Source organism: Genypterus blacodes, unplaced genomic scaffold (genome assembly GCF_046128005.1).
Source record: "Genypterus blacodes isolate CSIRO-AG114 ecotype Tasmania unplaced genomic scaffold, CSIRO-AGI_Gbla_v1 ptg000012l_1, whole genome shotgun sequence".
Classification (NCBI taxonomy): Eukaryota; Metazoa; Chordata; class Actinopteri; order Ophidiiformes; family Ophidiidae; genus Genypterus; species Genypterus blacodes.
Genome location: NW_027466826.1, coordinates 6,348,062 through 6,365,709, shown reverse-complemented (window position 1 = coordinate 6,365,709; position 17,648 = coordinate 6,348,062). Strand labels below are relative to the sequence as shown.

Here is a 17,648-nt window from a genome sequence, read left to right as displayed (position 1 = left end):
AGTCTCACAAACCCCTAACATTAGTACTCAGTATTATGCATTGCAGTTCTATTGGTAGATTAAACGACTTGCCTTTTAGAGATTGATCTTTGCTGGACAGGACTGAGAGCTCTTCATGTCTTGATGTCTGTTCCCCCTCTTTGAAATTTACTGCATTCCTCACCACTGTGGTCCGGACATAGAGATCGTTTATTTTATTATCTAATGATTGCACATGGGACCAATTTACCTTACCCACCACTATGGTATGCGGTAATAGGAAGTTACACATTCTGTGGTATCCAGCAGGCACATTAGATTAATCATACTGAGGCCTTCAAATAGCCCAACTTGTTGCTACATAGTGCTTGATTATTTTCAACCAAAACTTACTTAATACAATTAATCGTATTGAGGCTTAATGTTTCCAAGCGAAACCCATTTTTATCTCTGAATTATTTGCCACAAGCTGCTTTCCATTTCAATTGTTTTCATTCTACACAGAACATTTCCAGAGTCACCTGGCATAGCCCCTGGGGCACTCCGAGTGCTGCCAGTGGTACAGGTGGAGAACCACTGTATTAGAATGTAGAAACTCTAGTGTACTTTGCATATTTTAGTGGTTGTTTGACATGGCTGTGTGTGTTCTGTTTCCCCTGTCACTCTTCTGTCTGGTCCTCAGGTATCCTGGAGTGGCCTTTCTGGACCAAGCTGGTAGTGGTAGCCATCGGCTTCACGGGGGGACTGGTGTTCATGTACGTGCAGTGTAAAGTCTACATCCAGCTATGGAAAAGACTCAAAGCTTACAACCGGGTCATATACGTCCAGAACCGGCCAGAATCGTGTAAAAAGTTGGCACTGGAAAAGCCGCCGCTCCTGGAGCCGGGCCTGGAGAGCAAGGAGGCCCTGGCCCCGACACAGTCAGACACACAATCCTCCCAGTACACAGAGACAGAGGACTGCAGTATGGAGGTGCTTCACGTCTAACAACACATCATGTAACACACACACACACACACACACACACACACACACACACACATGCATATTGGCCCCCACAGGCCCACAGTGAGGAGTCATGGAAATGTTTCTAATGACTAAGGAGTCCACCCTCTGGTCCTTCACTGTCCCACTCTGCTTCCCCAATCCTCCGGTGAGACAAAGACACTGAGACACGTGACTGCCTGTGGACATTTTAGCAGCACATTCAACATTCTTCTATCCACATTCCAAAACCTTTTTTTACATGCTTCCCCCTTTTCCCTCGCCATGACAGGGCTGGACTGTCTTCACTGTGGATCTGGCTCAGGGCCAAATGTTTTTTTCATTTTGGAAGAAATACAACAACCTAGAAGCATATTCAAATTGGAAATATTCATAGATTCAGAGAGACAAAAGAGAGAATGAAAGATGAAGATAAATATTTAAAAATTCCGATTCGAATTTTGGCCGTTAATGTACAGTTGTTTTTCCAAATCAGCCAAACAATTGGCTCCAATAAGCCTCATTATTTTACATCCATACATGTTACAAGAGGCCTGAAGTACACACACACACGCACACGCACACACACATTCACCTCTGGGAGAGCAGGACTGAGACAAACAGACTCACAATCATCTCCGCAGGTTTGACATTGTCGCTGATACGTGATTTGTTAGATTTACTGGTTTTTACCTCGTGTACGTCGTGGGCGAACCGATCATGGATCAGTATGATGTAGCGCCGCGCATCTGATCTCTGGAACATTCCAGCTACTGCCGTCTGTATTGCTGTGGTCTGTGAGTCTGCACATATTTTCTGCCGACAGCTCCATCAGCTCTGCGCATCTGGATCCGAGCAGACCCTGATCCGAACATGCATCAAAGCACTTTTGTTTTTTAGTTCCAACCCCTTTCCCCGTCTCCTTTTATCTTTAATATAAATAAAAGTCGTATGTGTTGTATGTGGGGAAGAACAAAAAGAATTATGGATGTTTGGTTCGGGTTTTATTAACATTTCCTTATGAGCACATTTACACACCCTCACATGGAGCACAGGGAAGGAATCAGGAGAAAATGGAATATTATTGAAATGAAATCCTCAGAATCAAGGTCCCATTACACCTAAAATGTGATCTCTATCTAGATATGTTATCTGGAAAATGACCGGATGTCATGACTTGCATTTACATTTTGCATGAAGATGAGTTCTCGTGATCTGGATTCTGTCTGTTTTGTGATTGGATCTCAGTCGGCTGGTCGTTAAGGCTGAAGGATTCTTCATCTGATCTGATCCATCCAGAAAAGAGAGAGAAACATTAAGACGCCACTCACTTTAACCCTTCAAGACACTCAACCAATCGCTGCATGAAGCTGGCATGCCTGGTGGAGTGCTGGAATTGTTAAATTACAGATTTGTTTTGGGCACACACACACCTTCATATTCACCCTCAACCACACACCACCCTCAGACTCTCCAGACATCATTATGGATCAAACATACTGCAGTTTGCGTTTCCTCTTCATTCTGTAGACAAGCTGCATCTATTTAGAAAAGAATTTACATTTTTGTGTTGACTGTCACTGACCACATTCCATATGTAAAATAACTTAATTAAGCAGGGGGGAATAGGTGGGTTTACATTTTCAGCTTGAAGGTGACTGAGCTCTGATCACAATGTGAAAACAGACTGCATTCAGATGGCCATGAATTCTGCAATCCTTTACATTTTGCATTAACATGCACTTTTCCTTAGCCACTGTTTATTTCCTCCCTTCCCTTCCTGCACAATTTAATGCAAAGTGTAAATCAAGCGGTCAAATATAAATGTGATTGCTAAATTGTGTCTGGTTGCTTGGGCTTCTCTCCCTCACCGTGAACTTTCTGAAGGCTTTGAGAATGTAAACTTTTTGGAAGAAAAAAAACGATTTAAAAAAAACAAAACAAAAAAATTTTTTTTACTGGTCACAGGAAATGAGGAGATAATTTCCATGTCATCAGATCGGAGACCTTTTGTGCATAAACAGCATTAATCATGTTTTTCTATTGTGTGAATGACGCAGTATTTACAGTCTGGTATTCTGTGAGCAAGTTTAAAAAATGTTCATTTGTTGCTTTGTCATTGGACATGTGTTGAGAAACCCACAGCTGCCTTTCGAGGCTGTCCTCCCATTGGCTGGGGGATGAAATGATCCATTCACAGTGAAGATTGAAAGTCAAGTTACCGCATTTCAGTAGATTGTATTCGAGTAAATGAAATCTGATTTTAGTTTTGGGGTAAACACAGGTATGTCAAAATACACGAGCATCAGCATCAGAGAATTCATCATCTTAACTTTAAAGTGAGACTGGAAAGAACAGATAAGTCACTGAAAACTGGTGCAGTAGGTTCTCTTGACTCTGAAAGGCAGATTGGATGAGCTGACTAGAGCGCTGCCTGCTGTTCTGAAGCTGTGAGTGCAGTCTGAGACAGGGAGCGGTGGATTTCTCTGAGCTTGCAGTGCTTTTGTGGGAGCACAGCGGGGCTCATGTTGAACCTCAAAGCCATTCCAGCAAACATCAGTTTTTGATAAGGGTCTTTGATACCAGTAAACTGTCTGCGATACAGTGTCCAACATACTCGACCATTACTGCTCAACGGCAGCAATAAACTAAATCAGCTTTTGTTTGGATTTGGATTCAAATGAGGCCACTTGGTTTCTGATGTGTAATAATTGAAGACACAATATAAACTGTGGGAGTTATTGGATTAAGGCCAAGCCTCTTTGAAACGTCAATACCTATGAGGCTCTGTGCAATTAGACAGATAAAAGTGCAATTACCATTTTGTTGTTATTGTGTTCTATAGTTCTTTACTGGTGATTAATGTCCAGGTGTCCTCTGGGAAAATGGTTTCTTAATTGTGTGTTGTATTTATTTTTAAAAGATTTCTTCACTAAAATCCTCTTTCAGTTGTAATTTCATTCAATTTGCACCTAATTTTCCACAGATATTAGTAAAAGCAGGCTCATTCTTTGTTTTGCACTTTGTTCTATCATGAAGATGTTCCATTCTGGAAGATGAAAGATTATTTTGCTCTTTTTACATTGTGCTCATAGGAGCTGGCTCCTTTCATGAAGTCTGAAAACTTTTCATGATTGAGAAGTTATGTCAAAGTTGGGTTGAAATGTGTTAGATTGAGGCGTCACCTTAGCAGCCATTACTGTCCTGACACTTGTCTAATTTCTTTCTAAAAGTTGAATTAAAAAAACAACTTTGTGTGTGCTTAAGTAGGTGATGTCTGGGAAAAGTTTGTCTTTCATAATGCTACAGTTGTTTACTACTGACTGGACTTGAGCATATGACTGTTCCCCTGTCTTATGATATGGTTCCATATGTTTGTCTGTGAATTTACTTTGGAATAGTAACTGTAAAAAACATTTGGTAAAAGTACTTATTTGTTTTGTTTTTTAAAGAAATATTGATGTGTTTTCAGTTTAATTTCCCATGTTTGAACAAAGTATGTAGTTAAAAAGAACAACCAAATAAAAATTAGGAAAAACTTCTTTGTGATTTGCCTGGCTGATAGCATCGTATTGTTCTTCACACATCTGCCAATTAAATTCCCAAATGTTTTCTTTTTACCCAAAGAATAATGAGAATCGGTAACTTCAAGTGTCCACAAAACTTCTGTGATAGTACTTAGTTGTTGGATATTTAGGCGATTGTGGCAGAGTTCTGTTAACTGACCCCCACAGGTGACAAAATAAGTCATGTGATATTTGGAACTGCTCTTTCATCAAGTCCAAAACACAAAAAATCCCCTTGGTTGACCTGCAGAAACAACAAAGGAACAGCCTGAATCACCACAGCTGTCTCTGAAATGTCGCTGAAACCAATGACTCATGACGACTCCATAGAAATCTGTCAAAGTTTATTTTTCGGCATCGCTCGTCATTGATTCTGTCGCACGCTGTGTGGAACTACTGAGCCTTCTTTGTGTTATATATTTTATTCTGGTGCCTTTCTCTCATCTCCCATTGGATAATGCTTGTTGTAGCTGTCTAAATCACCATCATAAGTCCGTTAAATATCCAGAATAAGGAATATGATGGCACAGGGACACACTGTGAAGTATCTGAATGGAGATGGGTTATGTACTGTATATGACATTGTGATGCAGATGATAATAATCTATAACTAGCTGAAGTTTGAGCATGGATGAAAACCAAAGTTATAAAAGTACTGTAAGAGCAAAGCTAAGGCTCGGTTTGTTACAGGAGCACAGAAATCAATCAATGAAGTGGTCCATTTTTCAGACAGCCACACTGTTGGGGATCTTGTCCGGTGACATGTTAAAGTACGGCAGGTTCTTCCCCTCGTTCCTCTGCCTGATGATTCTGCTAATCTCTGCCAGCTGATTCCGGAAGCGCTCCATAGCCTGCTTAACGGGCTTCTCTGTGAAGTGCTCGTCAGGATACATCCCGAGGAACAGCTGCACACAAGAAAACGCAAACGCACTATAACACATGACCTCCGAGCTCTTATTCTTGATTGTTCTATGTCAGCTGGTTACCTCGTTCTCCTGGTACTGGCTGAGGGCCCAGACGGCTCCCAGGTGCCAGCTGGAGCGTCCGCAGTCAGGGAGGGTCTCTATGATCCACTTCACGTTTGCGATGCCCTTTTGCTTGGGTGGCGGCTTCCTCATGGTTGATGGGGCGTTCGGAATCCAGGAACACCAGTCAAACTGAAACATTAATGAGAAAAACGTGCTGTGGAGAAGCTCACTACTTTTAAATTGATGTGCATCACTCTCTGTTGTTTTGAATTAGAACAGAGGAAACAAAAATCTCTGGTCTTTTAAACAGTTTTTGTCATGTTGTTTTGGTGCAATGTCTGAGCCAATGAGTGCATCGCCATATCATTTTGGCCCCATTGATGTTGAGACCTACAGGGCAAGAGAACTGGAGTCTCAGCTTGCTTCAGCTTGGCTCTGGTTGACTTTGTGTTAGTGCAAAAAAGAAAACTGACGAAGCCACTGTGCCACATAAATAAAATGGTAAGAAAAAGCAAACAACAACAACAAAAGTCTGGTTCCTACCTGACCAAAATTGACCGCTGCATGCTGCGCTGAAGCTGTGAACACGATGACAGTCAGGTACTCGGTCAGCTCTTCAAGGGATTTCAAGGATTTGGGAAACTCTGCACAGAGTAAAGACAGATAAAACTAACAAAAAATATTTCTTCTAGACCTTGGTAAAAACAAAAAAAATCGTAGGACATTGCAAGATCAGAGAAGACAGGAAGCTTCTTTCAACACATCAGAACATTGCGCATCCCTTTCCTCACCCTCAAACCATCCATACAAGACAGGTGTACACAGGTTTGATGCTCTCTCTTATCTGTTTTCACTGAAATATCATCAGCTAATAGAATATTAATGGAGAGTGTTTAGTTAGTTGCAGCTATGTCGTCTGATCTCTTTCTGAATGCTACAGAGGAACATGAACTCACCACAGTGATCGAAGTCTTGCATACCAAAGCTGCACACATCTTTAACGAAGGCCTGGATTTCTTTATCTTCCTGAACCACCTCATCACTGGTGTAGTAAATACTCAACACGTCGGACACAAAACTGCAACAGAGGAAACATCACAGGAAAGAAGACACATGGGGAAACACATGATGAAACACAGACCTCAACTATCTCTTTCATATTCCTTCCAGTCCACTGGAGAACAAAACAGAATCCCAGACACTTGTACTATTAGATTCAACATCTTGAATCACAACATGTATTATTCCAAATGAAAATACAGGTTAAAGAACCCACATTTGCTATACTTTGGTTGATTGGGCTTTGGAGAGGATGTCAGAGAATTGATTTAAAAAAAGGTTCCAAACCTTGAGGTTGCCTCCCACACTCTACATCCATCATCTCTGTAGAAGTATGTGGGCAGCTCCTGCTTGATGTCGACCCCGCGGGCTTTAATGCCCTCGGGAAAGCACAAAGACTTGAAGGTAAGAGACTTCATCACCCTCTGAATCAGCTGGACATGACCGCCGCCACCTGTCGCATTGGCCTGGTTGAGGTTATAGAAAGAAGAGCATCATCAACATCTGGACGGTAAGAATTCCAATACAATACAAAAAAAGGGTAAGATAAGATGTCCTGACTGAATGTTTCATTTCCTTTTCTCTCTTGCTGATCTTTAAACTTAATCAATCAATGTATCCACCCCTCCCTCTTGTCTTTCCTTTGTTTCCTCGCATTTTCATTCACCTTGTCAAAGATGCCTCTTTCACAGATGAGCTGCTCTCTTGCCTTAGTGTTGATGGCGATGGTAAAACGAATATGTGGCTTAAGGAGCTGAGAGAAAGCACATCAATCACTCAATCCGTCAATCAATCAATCACTCAATACATTACTCAGAGTGACAGCTTTACCTTAAACACGGGGTGAACGGCAGGGAGCTGCCTGTACATCGCAATAGCAAAGACCTCAGTGATTAGATGTGTCCCGAGTAAGTGTGTGATGGTTTGGTGGTACTGGAAGTCTGCAAAGCGAACCCAGGTCTTAGCAAGCAGCCAATCATACTGGCCATCAGTGGGCAGGAAAATGGGGTTGTCCTCTCCTGGAATCTGCCCCAGCTGGAAGAGAGGAGGAAGAGGGGAAGAGCAGGTGTTTCAGTTTCTTGGCTCTAAAGTAACAAATCTGAAGAATCATGGTCAAATGTAGGCTGAAGAAAACACCTGTTCAACTCCAACAAGAATTATGTGACACACCAACATCTCCACTGTACCTGAATGGCCAAAGGCAGGATCTTGTCCCGAGTGTTCTTGTAGAGCAGACAGATTGGAGCTGCCAGGTACTGCAGTGTGCATGGGTCTGTGCAGTTAGGACGGATGCCATCCAACACCTCGTAGTCCACCATGTAGATGTTACCTGCCTGCAGCCAAAACAATTCACATGAGCCAGCAGAGGGAGAAACAGAATCAGAATCGCTCTGATAGAGAAGGAAAAGGAGAATGAGAAGAGGAAGGTGAATGGTGACAGAATTGCAGCCAACATTACAACAAAAATTAAAGCAAATGGACATTCTCAAACATTAAACAGAACTTTTATTGGATTTCTTGGACACACACAATCAATTCTTTCCTCTGACTGGGTCTGGCCTGCTGCCACTAAGGAAAACACAGCTAAGCTTCAAAGCATCAGATAGTGAAAAGAATGGAGAGGAAGTGAGGAAGAAAAGACAGGTGATTAAGTGAAGATGACTGCTTCTACCTGTATTTCTTGCTCCAGTGTGAGTTCCCTCTCCAGACTGACAGCCACCATCTCATGAGTAACCGGGAACTTATCTGGAAGTTTGCTACACTTTTGGATCACTACTGGGTTACATCCATTTAGAAACTGGTAACCAAACAGGAAGTCCTCCTTCCAATGCCGCATCACATATTCTGGATGAAAAAAATAAATAAATACAAAAAAAAAAAAAAATGAAATAAAAAATAAAATAAAATAAAATAAAATAAAATAAAATAAAATAAAATAAAATAAAATAAATTGAATTGAATTGAATTGAATTGAATACTGACCTGATATTGAGTTTTTGATTGTTCGAAAGATTTTCTGAAAATCAGCAAGGTCGCTCCAAGATGACTGGAACATGTGCATGAACCTGCTCATAAGCAGGTTATCAATCCTGTGGGATAATTGTTATCATAATAATTATCAGTAAGTCACAGTACAATATTCCACATACAACCGTTTTTAAATTTTAAAGCTTTTTATAATACAATATTTACTTGTATTTACAAAAAAACAATCCCTTAAATGTCTCATAACTGTATGCTCTTTGTCATGTCAAATGCTTTCTTCAATAAAAGTATTCAAGAATGAAACAACAAAAATAGAATTATTTGTAACAGCAGTTCTAATAAAACATTTGAGACCCTGGCTGAACTCATACCCTCTATCCTGTTGCTATAGTAATGTGCAACTTCACAGGTGTGCATCAACAACGAATGCAAATCCCTGGTGGTCACCATACAATGACACCTGTGTGTTCCAGGAAATCCTCAGTCAAGTAAATAAAAGCTCATCCTCAGGCTTGTATGAGCACATTAACATTGCTTCATTTTGGCAATGTGTTGAGTTCTGAGTCAGAGCACCACCAGCGACTGATACTTTACTGCTGACAGGTTATAAGTACTTACGCCTTACTGAAATTCAGTAGGAAGTCTACTGATTTCTCACTGTCAAACTGGATGTCCCGTGGTAGATCCCTGTGTCTGTTGGCATCTATACTCATTGGAAACCCTGGCTGCCACTCTTTCCATCTGTAGAGGACCACAGGTGAAATGTTACATTTTGACTGGTTCTATATAAAAGACAATAACACACCGGATGTAACAATAATACTTGCCTGTAAGCCTTCTGTCTCATTTCCAGCTCCTTTTGTCTGTGCTGCCTACCCAGGCTGGTCTTATCGTCCTGAGGCAGACGAGCTAAAACACACACAAAAGATGAACATAGTGACACATTGTTATTCAGGATTTGGGTGGGCTAACTTATTACTGGTACCATGACCTGGAGTTGAAGAGTTTACATGGTTTCAGAGGTGAAATATTTCCTTGAAAGTTGTGTTTCTATATTTTTATGTACCATGTCCATCTCGAAGAACCACTTCCGTGTCATCAACCAGCCAGCGGAAGCAGGGGAACTCCATGTAGTCTCCTGCTGGGGTTTTGACTGTAATGTATTTGCAGTACCAGTCATCCAGGATCCAGTATTTATTCTTCTCAATCTTCACCAACACTATCTCACCCAGGTTGTCTTCCACTTTTACCTCGTAGGAGTCCACCTGAAATGAAGGCAGTGACTGAATAGTACAGAATAGTACAGAATAGTACAATAGTACACAATATATAATTAAAAGTTCCCTTCTGACACGTGTAGAATCCTGTGAAAAACAAACCTAAAACTCCTATTTAACCCTAGACACGCATCAACCTTTTTTCTTATGCAATGCACGAACACATGAAAAGGTCAAATGGAAACAAAGGCAGACCGTTAGATGGACAGATGGTAGGGGAAGATGACTTACCGCCCCCCTCTCAAAGTCATTGTACAGAGGTTTGTCCAGCAGGGTCCTCTCGCTGGATTGCTCTGTGCCCACGAGTGTGACATAGATATAATCATCTGTGCCTGCGAACCACTGGCTACCTGTAGCAACAGTCACCGTGTAAGCTGGCATGGCAGTCCCAAAGGACGGACAGGAGTGTAAACAATGTCCCAGCACCTTAAAATGATGAAGAAGAAAGAAAAAAGAAAAAGAAAAAACTCAATTCTACTGAAATATCTGAAAAGAAAATATGATCCTTCCTATGCCATTGAAGTGTTAAGACACACTAAATTGCTTGACTGAACGGTTTGTCTCTCGAAAATGTCCAATGCAGCAAAGGAGGGCGGTGCAGCAGGTCACCAGGAAGCTTTCAGGCTCTCCGTCTCTCCCTCCCACATTCGCAACTTAGAGAATAAAATCAAACAAGAATACAACTAGATGAAAACAGCTTCTTAATTACATCATCTTTGTAGTTGTTTCTTTTTCCTTTCCCCTTCGTTCTGTCATTCTTGTCAAACGTACAGTAACTATATCAGCTAACAAGCTAGCAGAGTCACAAAGATGTCAGCAGAACTGGCTAAGCTTTTTCTCTTATTTTGTTCTTCCTGTGTACGTCAACATATTACTTTTAATCATTATTTTTATTTTCTTCTATATAAATGTTTATTTGACTATTATATGCACTAATTACGAAGGGGTGGAATTGATTTAGAGTTGAATGACTTTGATTTGACTGACTTGTAATTTAATTTGTACTTGAGCCTTTTAATTAGGAAAGGCTTGATCTGTTCCATAACAAATTATAGCTATTAACATTTTATAGTCATGTAAATGGACTTTATAAATGGAAGCTTAAGGACTTGACTTGGACTTGTAACTCTAGATTTGAGACTCAATTTGCTACCTACCTGTGTTGACTCAAATTTGACTACCAAGATTTCTTATTACTTGAGAAACATGACAACTCCAAACTCGACTGATAACCTGTCAATGAAGTAGATAACTTGATGGTAGAAATACATACTGTATATTTACACATACAACATATTTACCAGTCAAATCAGTGGGCGACACCACACAATAAGTAGTGTGTCTTTTTTCAAATGAAATGCAAATATATGTGACGTCTCTGCAATTTCACATGCCACAGTTGTAATGGTCACAGTAATGAGTAATCTGAAGAGGATGTATCTATCCTAATAGAAAAGACATACTGTACCTGCTCTTTCCTGCTGAGAAGGGGATGGAGGGAATGGTGGATGCTACAATGGAGTGATTACAAAGCTCCTACTTCATAAAAAGGCAAAAAGATGGCTTGCAAAGATGAAGTGAGGACGAAGGTGAAACAACTCACAAGGGGTCCTGGCAACGGCAAGCAACTGGAACATGTGTGGGGACCAGAAAGAGTCAAAAGTATTAAATAAGCAACCCTGAGTGACACACAGGGTTCAGTGTTAGCAGCTCAACACATTCATACAGCAACCCATTATTTTTTCCATAAATTGATGACAAAAAAGAGACAAGACATGTTATTAATCTAGACAAGAAGATGACATTTAATGTAATTCAGACGGTGCATATACAAGCAACACTGGTAATGCACATAGGAAAGTAAAACTGACCAATATAAAAACAGGTTTCATGTCCGAGTCATTCAAAAATGATTTCTTTTGATTTCCCTTTCAGCAGAAAATATCCTGATAAACATTTAAAGCTTACCAATACATAATTCATACATCTAATAAATATCTGAGATACTATATCTTAAATTATCATCAGTTAGAAACGTGTCTGTCTATCAACTGACAGCAGAATCTTCAAAACAAAAACAGATTTAAGGCAAAAACAAAGAAAGAACAGTGGCAGTACATGCATGGACCATTCAACATGGTAGACTACATTTACAATTCACTTAAGGTATGTTGACATTCCAGACTCAATTCTAAATTTTCTTTATCTCCAATTATTTGGTGTTCATGATTCATATAAATGGCTTGTATCTGAGATCAGTGTGAACACGGCTCAGCCCTAACAGAACACATATGAGCCAATCAACAAAACTCAAGATATACTTATGACAAACAACAAAAATCATCAAAATAGTTACACTTAGCCGACACTTAAACCAATTTCCATGCATTTTGCAGCCGTCTCATCTCTCCACTGACCTCAATGTTAATTTTTAATCAGGCTACAAGGTCACAAACTTGAATGATGGCATCACTGACATGAGCCTGTGCAGAGACGCAAGAAGTCAAATATAAAATGCATGAATTCCAGTCTGACACAGAGGTGACACGGCGACATCAACTGTGAATCATTTCAAGCCACTAAGGGTTTCAGACCTATACAATTGATATTTAATGCTGCCACCCAGTGGCAACAAGTAGCTAAATGACTCAATAACGGCAAAAGCAGCAGCTTCGAACTGCATATGTACCTGAATCCTTCATCACCTCATCCCCCCACACAGCCTGTCTAATCACAGCATAGCAACAAACAAAGCTACAGACTGAACACCTGAGTGCCTTCCATCTAATGTGCATGGACATCATCCCTCAATTTCGTAGGCTTATCAAATTTTCAATCTTAACAACAGTGTGTAAAAAATTACATCAACCGCAACACTTAGTGATTGTGAAAACACACAGTGGCTTTATAACTCTATTCCAAAGTTTGGCAAATAAAAGGCAAAATGTTTGAAGCTGAAATCATGAACTGCTCAACTGAGTGCATAACTAAAAGAAGCTTTGACAGGAGTGTACATTCAGAGTAAACAAAGGCAAAGATGCACAAACACCTGCAAGAAACACAGACACACAAAGCCCAAAATCACCAAATCACTTATATTAATCCATTTACAAAACCCTTAATCTAGGTCTGCTACTTAGCATAAATTTACAAAGATTTATGCCGATCTCAATGTCATCCAATTTAAACTGTTGTAGAAAAAAAGAAGGATAATAGGAGTTTTAACGTGCATGTAAACATACTTAATGTACATGGAAGCCAACACGTGGGCCAGTTGGGACACAAAAGAATTTAACTACCAGCTTTAATAATACTGAAAAAAATATTTGTTCAAGAGCATCAGATCTTTCATAATGGCCTGGAACAAGACGAAAACTAATGTGTTTATGTAATGCACTATTTACTGTAAATGAGTTCCATTCTCTCCAAAAGACACTTTAACACGGCTATCAAGCTGAAAAATCACTTCAGGGGTCATTTTAAGGTCAGAAAACTCAGTGCTTTGACCTCAATACTCTTTCAATACTGTATTTCAATAATATCATGAGCTGAAACTCATTTACTGCTATACAATTACAAAAACAATATTTGAACCGAAAAAAAAATATCCAAAGTTAAATTAACAGAGATATTGACTGTGGAAATCTTGACTTGGATGCTGGTGAGATTAACCACAATTAACTCCTCCCGCCTCCTGCAAATGTCACAATAATGGTGATCTGATACATTTACTGCATGTCATTCTGTGTGAGATGGGTTTAACACAATCTAAGGGCATTTTCAGACCTGTGTTTAGTTTGCTTTGTCTGAATCAGGGACAAAATTGTCTGCTTTGTTCAGTTCAGCGGGGGAAAAGAATATGAACCAAAAACACTGGAACCTTCCCTCTGCTCATTGGTCACAAATCAGAAGGATGGTGATCAAAACAGGAGGAAGTTTAATATACCAGGATATCTAAAATCTACAAGTACAATGAGGGGGATTCTAACCTAGTGTCGGTCATCCTTTGGTCCATTTATCAAATCGGCTCAGCATGTCAGGTAAATCTGCTACGTACCGCTCCAGAGTGAGTTTGGAAAGACGGTGACGGCCTCTGCAAACTCTGAGTGTGATTGCCGAGTTCAGACCTGCCCAACCCGTGACGTCTGGTGAATCATTGTGCTACAACAAGAAGGTTTAAGACTAGGACTTGTTATCCATCTGCACCAGTTTAAATGTGTTAACCATGTTAGGATTAAGGGGGCTTCTAAGTAATTATTCGGTTGTTGTGGTGCTGTTTAGAAGACATGCAACCAAACCACACCAATGGTGCCTCGGCTGGAAGGTTGCTGCTCAAATTAAAACCATATGTCATCAAAGAAGTGACTTTATCCATAACGTGTTCAATTTACCTTTCGTGAAAACAAGAGACGGCCACGCTCACACTGACGGGTTTAAGACGGGTAAGTGAGCCTCAGTTCCTTCTATGAACAAAAGCATCCATTTGCATAGCTTGGGGAAATATTCAACCAGGAGATGTGGAGTGTGACGCAAACATCAGCTAGTTCAGGTGGAGGGTCTGCTTCATGAACTCGTAGGTGGTGAAGGCCACGGCTTGTGAGGGGACGCAGCGGATGTAGTTGAGAGACAGGCCTCGGTACAAGCCTTTCTTGATCCCGTACTCATTATATACGTACTTCAGTGTCTTTGTCAACGATCTGTTCAGGTGCAACAAAAAAGAGAAAAGAAAGAAAAACACCATGATCAGATCAGAACAGATGAGACAAACTCTCTCCCTTATCAATCCAAACTTGCCCCATTGTGCAAAATAACTAGAATCTCTACCATGGTCCTCCCTGTCCTTAATACATTTGATGGATCTGAGTCACGTGTTCCCCTAATCAACAGTTGCTGCCTCCCAGCTCTTGATTGGTTAAACACAACTGAACGTGGAGAGTAAGTAAGTAAACAATGCTACTTACGTGCATTTGTCTGAGTCGGGAAGCACGGTTCCTAACTGCATTCTTCTCCTTGCCACATCCAGGGGATACCTAAGGATGACATCATGATCAAATATCTTCAAGAGGACAAATGCAGCATCACAACAATTTGTCTCAGAAAGCATCAGTAAATCAAAATCAAATAAACCATTTGGCTCAAGAAATATGACATAGAAGACCCAGGACTGAGAGAAGAATGGGACAACGTTCCTCTGCCAAAACTCCAGCAACAGGTCTATACGTATATATATATATATATATATATATAACAGTCCAATCAGCTTGCCAATGAATCTCCTTGGCTTCCTGCCGACAGCACTTACGATATGGTCTGAGCGATCGCCCCGGCGATGCCTCCACAAAGCAGGTTGACGTGGGTTTTCAGAATGATGACATCGGGGTTGTCGGAAGATGGACGCCCTAGAATGTCAGGGAAGTGTTTCAAGCCCAGGCTCTTCAGGGTGCCAAAGGTGAAGAAGGAGAAACCTGGACAGTGAAGACGAGACATCAAAAAACCTTAGAACAAAGCATCAATCAGTGACAGCAGTTGTGGTTGGAGAGGCAGAGGCAAGACAACAACCCCCCAAGAAGGGAATGAACGGTTTTGCCATATCAATTTCCAATTTTCTTTGGTTTCTATTTTTCCTCGAATCACACTACACATGTATATTGCAGAAGCATCCTTTTGCCTTGGATAGAACTTCGATAATCCTAATTATTGATATCAACTTGCTGGTGTTATTGTTCTTTATGCCATTGTTTATAATATCGGTAATTGTAATTACAGTTACATGTTGAATAAACGGAACATTTTAACATCATGTAGCTCTGCAAAACGTTAACAATGAGCTTGGGGAAATCCTGGGAAAGCAGGTTTAAGCTACTGGTTCTTTCATGTAAAAGAATAATGTCAAACCTCACCTGCGTATGGAGCCATTCCAATAATAGTTGGGGTCAGTCCCCTGTAGAAGCCTGGGACGCCCCCCTCCTTAAAGACAGGTCAGAATGTTACGCAAACACTTAAAGAGGTCGGTAACAGACATTTATGAAGGGTGGAGAATAGCTGCGATGCTGAATAGTTCCGGCTCACCTTAAGGTAGATGGTGTGGAAGGCGTTAGCGATGCCAGTGTAGCGGTGATACCCTGTCACCTGGAAGGCCAGCCGGGCTCGGACCACATCCAGAGGATAGGTGCATATGACCGCAGTTATGCCTGGAAACATACAGCAGACGAGGTTTGTTTAAGTTCTGGAAGTGGATACACAGGTTAAGTCGACCATCAGGTTATAAACACAACATTTGTTTTGTGATGTTGGTTGTCACAGGATGTGTGAGATGCGTCTAGTACACGATCGTAGTAGTAATACACACAGCAAGCCATGCAGAACCAAATGCATCGCTCATACCGGCATTGATGGGTGACATATTTATTTCAATTGATGAAGATCGCCCACATAGCACAAGTATCTGTGTCAGTAGCATAAAAGCCCCTGGTGTTTGTGATTACCTGCCATAGATCCGGCCATGAGGCGGTGGATGTGACCCGAAATGCCGAGCCGGGTACTGAGCAGCTGTAAAGACACGAGCAGGGAGGAAACACAGGTCAAGAGTTTCACCTGAACACAGGTTAAGATGATCACCAACTGCAAAAAGGATTACAATATTGTGTTTCTCTTGCTTACACCACTTAAAGAGGTGATTTGTACCTTTTTATAATTGTCAAAGGCCATGAACTGGATGGCTCCGTATGGAAATATCCTAACCATCATCGCCCCGTTGCCCTTATACAAACCAAGAAAGCCCTCTTTCTTTGGCACGGCTTTAAGAGTGGCAAACACTCCTGCAAAGAAATATGGAGAGTTAGAATTAGAATAGAGGGTTGATAGAAAGCCGCATTGACTGGTTTTGATGATGATGATGATGATGATGACCTAGATGTTTGTAGTGAGGGTTCTGGGCTTGAAGCAGAATCTTGATTCTGTCCAGGGGAGCGATGGTGGTCTTGGCACAGCATCCTGCTACACCTGAGCAGAACAACACAAGGAAGCAGAATGATTATGTTTGATTATACTGATGTCACTGAATGCACAGCTTCTTTAATAATAAAGCATCTTACCTCCAGCTACAAAGGAGCGGAGCCAGTAGTAGTCTGCCCTGCTTATGGCAGGAGGTGTGGAGACGGCAGCCTCCGACGTCATACTGTCTGCTCAGGTCTGTGACACATCCATGACTGCAACAGGAAACACATGTAGGCGATGTAAAGAAAGAGGATTGACCTTAATGACTGCTATGATTAAAGCTTTAAGATTCTCTGTGAACAAACAAGAATGTGTCCTCTGTGAAATTGAGGTTTCTGGGCTTGAACTGAATGAGGTGTAAGAAAGCTTGAAGCAATGATACTACGCTTGATCTTACATAAGAGGGGAAGAAGCCATAATCAGACATCATCACTCTGAATGTGGAGTTTGGACCTGGATCTCAGGCCTACAGTGGGTTTCTTTAGCCTGTGAGACTGCAGGTACAGTAATAGGTAACTTTGACTTACTTACATTAGAGTGAAGGTGTTTAGTCAAAGCTGGAAGCGTGGCAGGTGATTATTGCTTCCTCTTCCTCAACTCCTCTCGTTTTTCTCCCACCTATCTCGGGATATGTCAGGTTGTTCAGCCGCGCCGTGAGCACAGACAGCGGGCACGATCACACAGCGAAGCTCCTCCTTCAACGCTTTTACTTCAGAACTGCCAAACAATTGTAAAGATGAACGAACCTGAGATACATCCAAGTTTAATACAGACACATTCTGTGCCCTTCGCCTGTGGACAGTGTGATAAACGGCAGTCGCAGAGATATGACG

The 17,648-nt window shown here is 41.1% G+C and overlaps 3 protein-coding genes across 6 annotated transcripts in view; 1 reads left to right on the top strand and 2 right to left on the bottom strand.

Moving 5' to 3' along the window:
- The window catches only part of marchf8 (membrane-associated ring finger (C3HC4) 8), a 45,435-nt gene extending 40,934 nt beyond the window's left edge, over positions 1-4,501 (top strand). For both annotated transcript variants that reach the window (XM_076163678.1, XM_076163686.1), the window contains one exon: positions 662-4,501. In XM_076163678.1, the coding sequence (XP_076019793.1) occupies positions 662-966 (305 nt within the window). In that variant the 3' untranslated portion in view covers positions 967-4,501. The remainder of the gene's footprint in view (positions 1-661) is intronic.
- A 101-nt stretch (positions 4,502-4,602) lies between these two features.
- alox5a (arachidonate 5-lipoxygenase a) lies at positions 4,603-10,371 on the bottom strand. Its single transcript, XM_076163640.1, has 14 exons — positions 10,051-10,371; positions 9,609-9,807; positions 9,370-9,451; positions 9,161-9,283; positions 8,540-8,646; positions 8,229-8,401; positions 7,744-7,890; positions 7,388-7,591; positions 7,224-7,310; positions 6,845-7,023; positions 6,454-6,575; positions 6,041-6,141; positions 5,516-5,686; positions 4,603-5,434 (listed from the first exon to the last, which is right to left on the bottom strand). Exons 1-14 carry the CDS (start codon positions 10,198-10,200, stop codon positions 5,255-5,257), a joined length of 2,025 nt encoding a protein of 674 aa, XP_076019755.1. The 5' UTR covers positions 10,201-10,371; the 3' UTR covers positions 4,603-5,254.
- A 3,441-nt stretch (positions 10,372-13,812) lies between these two features.
- On the bottom strand, positions 13,813-17,626 carry slc25a16 (solute carrier family 25 member 16). Of its 3 annotated transcripts, none has more exons than XM_076163660.1 (10): positions 17,343-17,626; positions 16,914-17,027; positions 16,729-16,821; positions 16,504-16,637; positions 16,305-16,368; positions 15,889-16,010; positions 15,720-15,786; positions 15,122-15,284; positions 14,781-14,849; positions 13,813-14,516 (listed from the first exon to the last, which is right to left on the bottom strand). In XM_076163660.1, the coding sequence occupies exons 2-10, from the start codon at positions 16,993-16,995 to the stop codon at positions 14,360-14,362; spliced, it is 951 nt and encodes a 316-aa protein (XP_076019775.1). In that variant the 5' UTR covers positions 16,996-17,027; positions 17,343-17,626; the 3' UTR covers positions 13,813-14,359. The 3 variants fall into 3 exon arrangements, with proteins under 3 accessions (XP_076019775.1, XP_076019766.1, XP_076019783.1); XM_076163651.1 differs by having other exon boundaries at positions 17,347-17,626; XM_076163668.1 differs by lacking the exon at positions 17,343-17,626 and adding an exon at positions 17,213-17,297.
- Between the last annotated feature and the right edge of the window lie 22 nt (positions 17,627-17,648).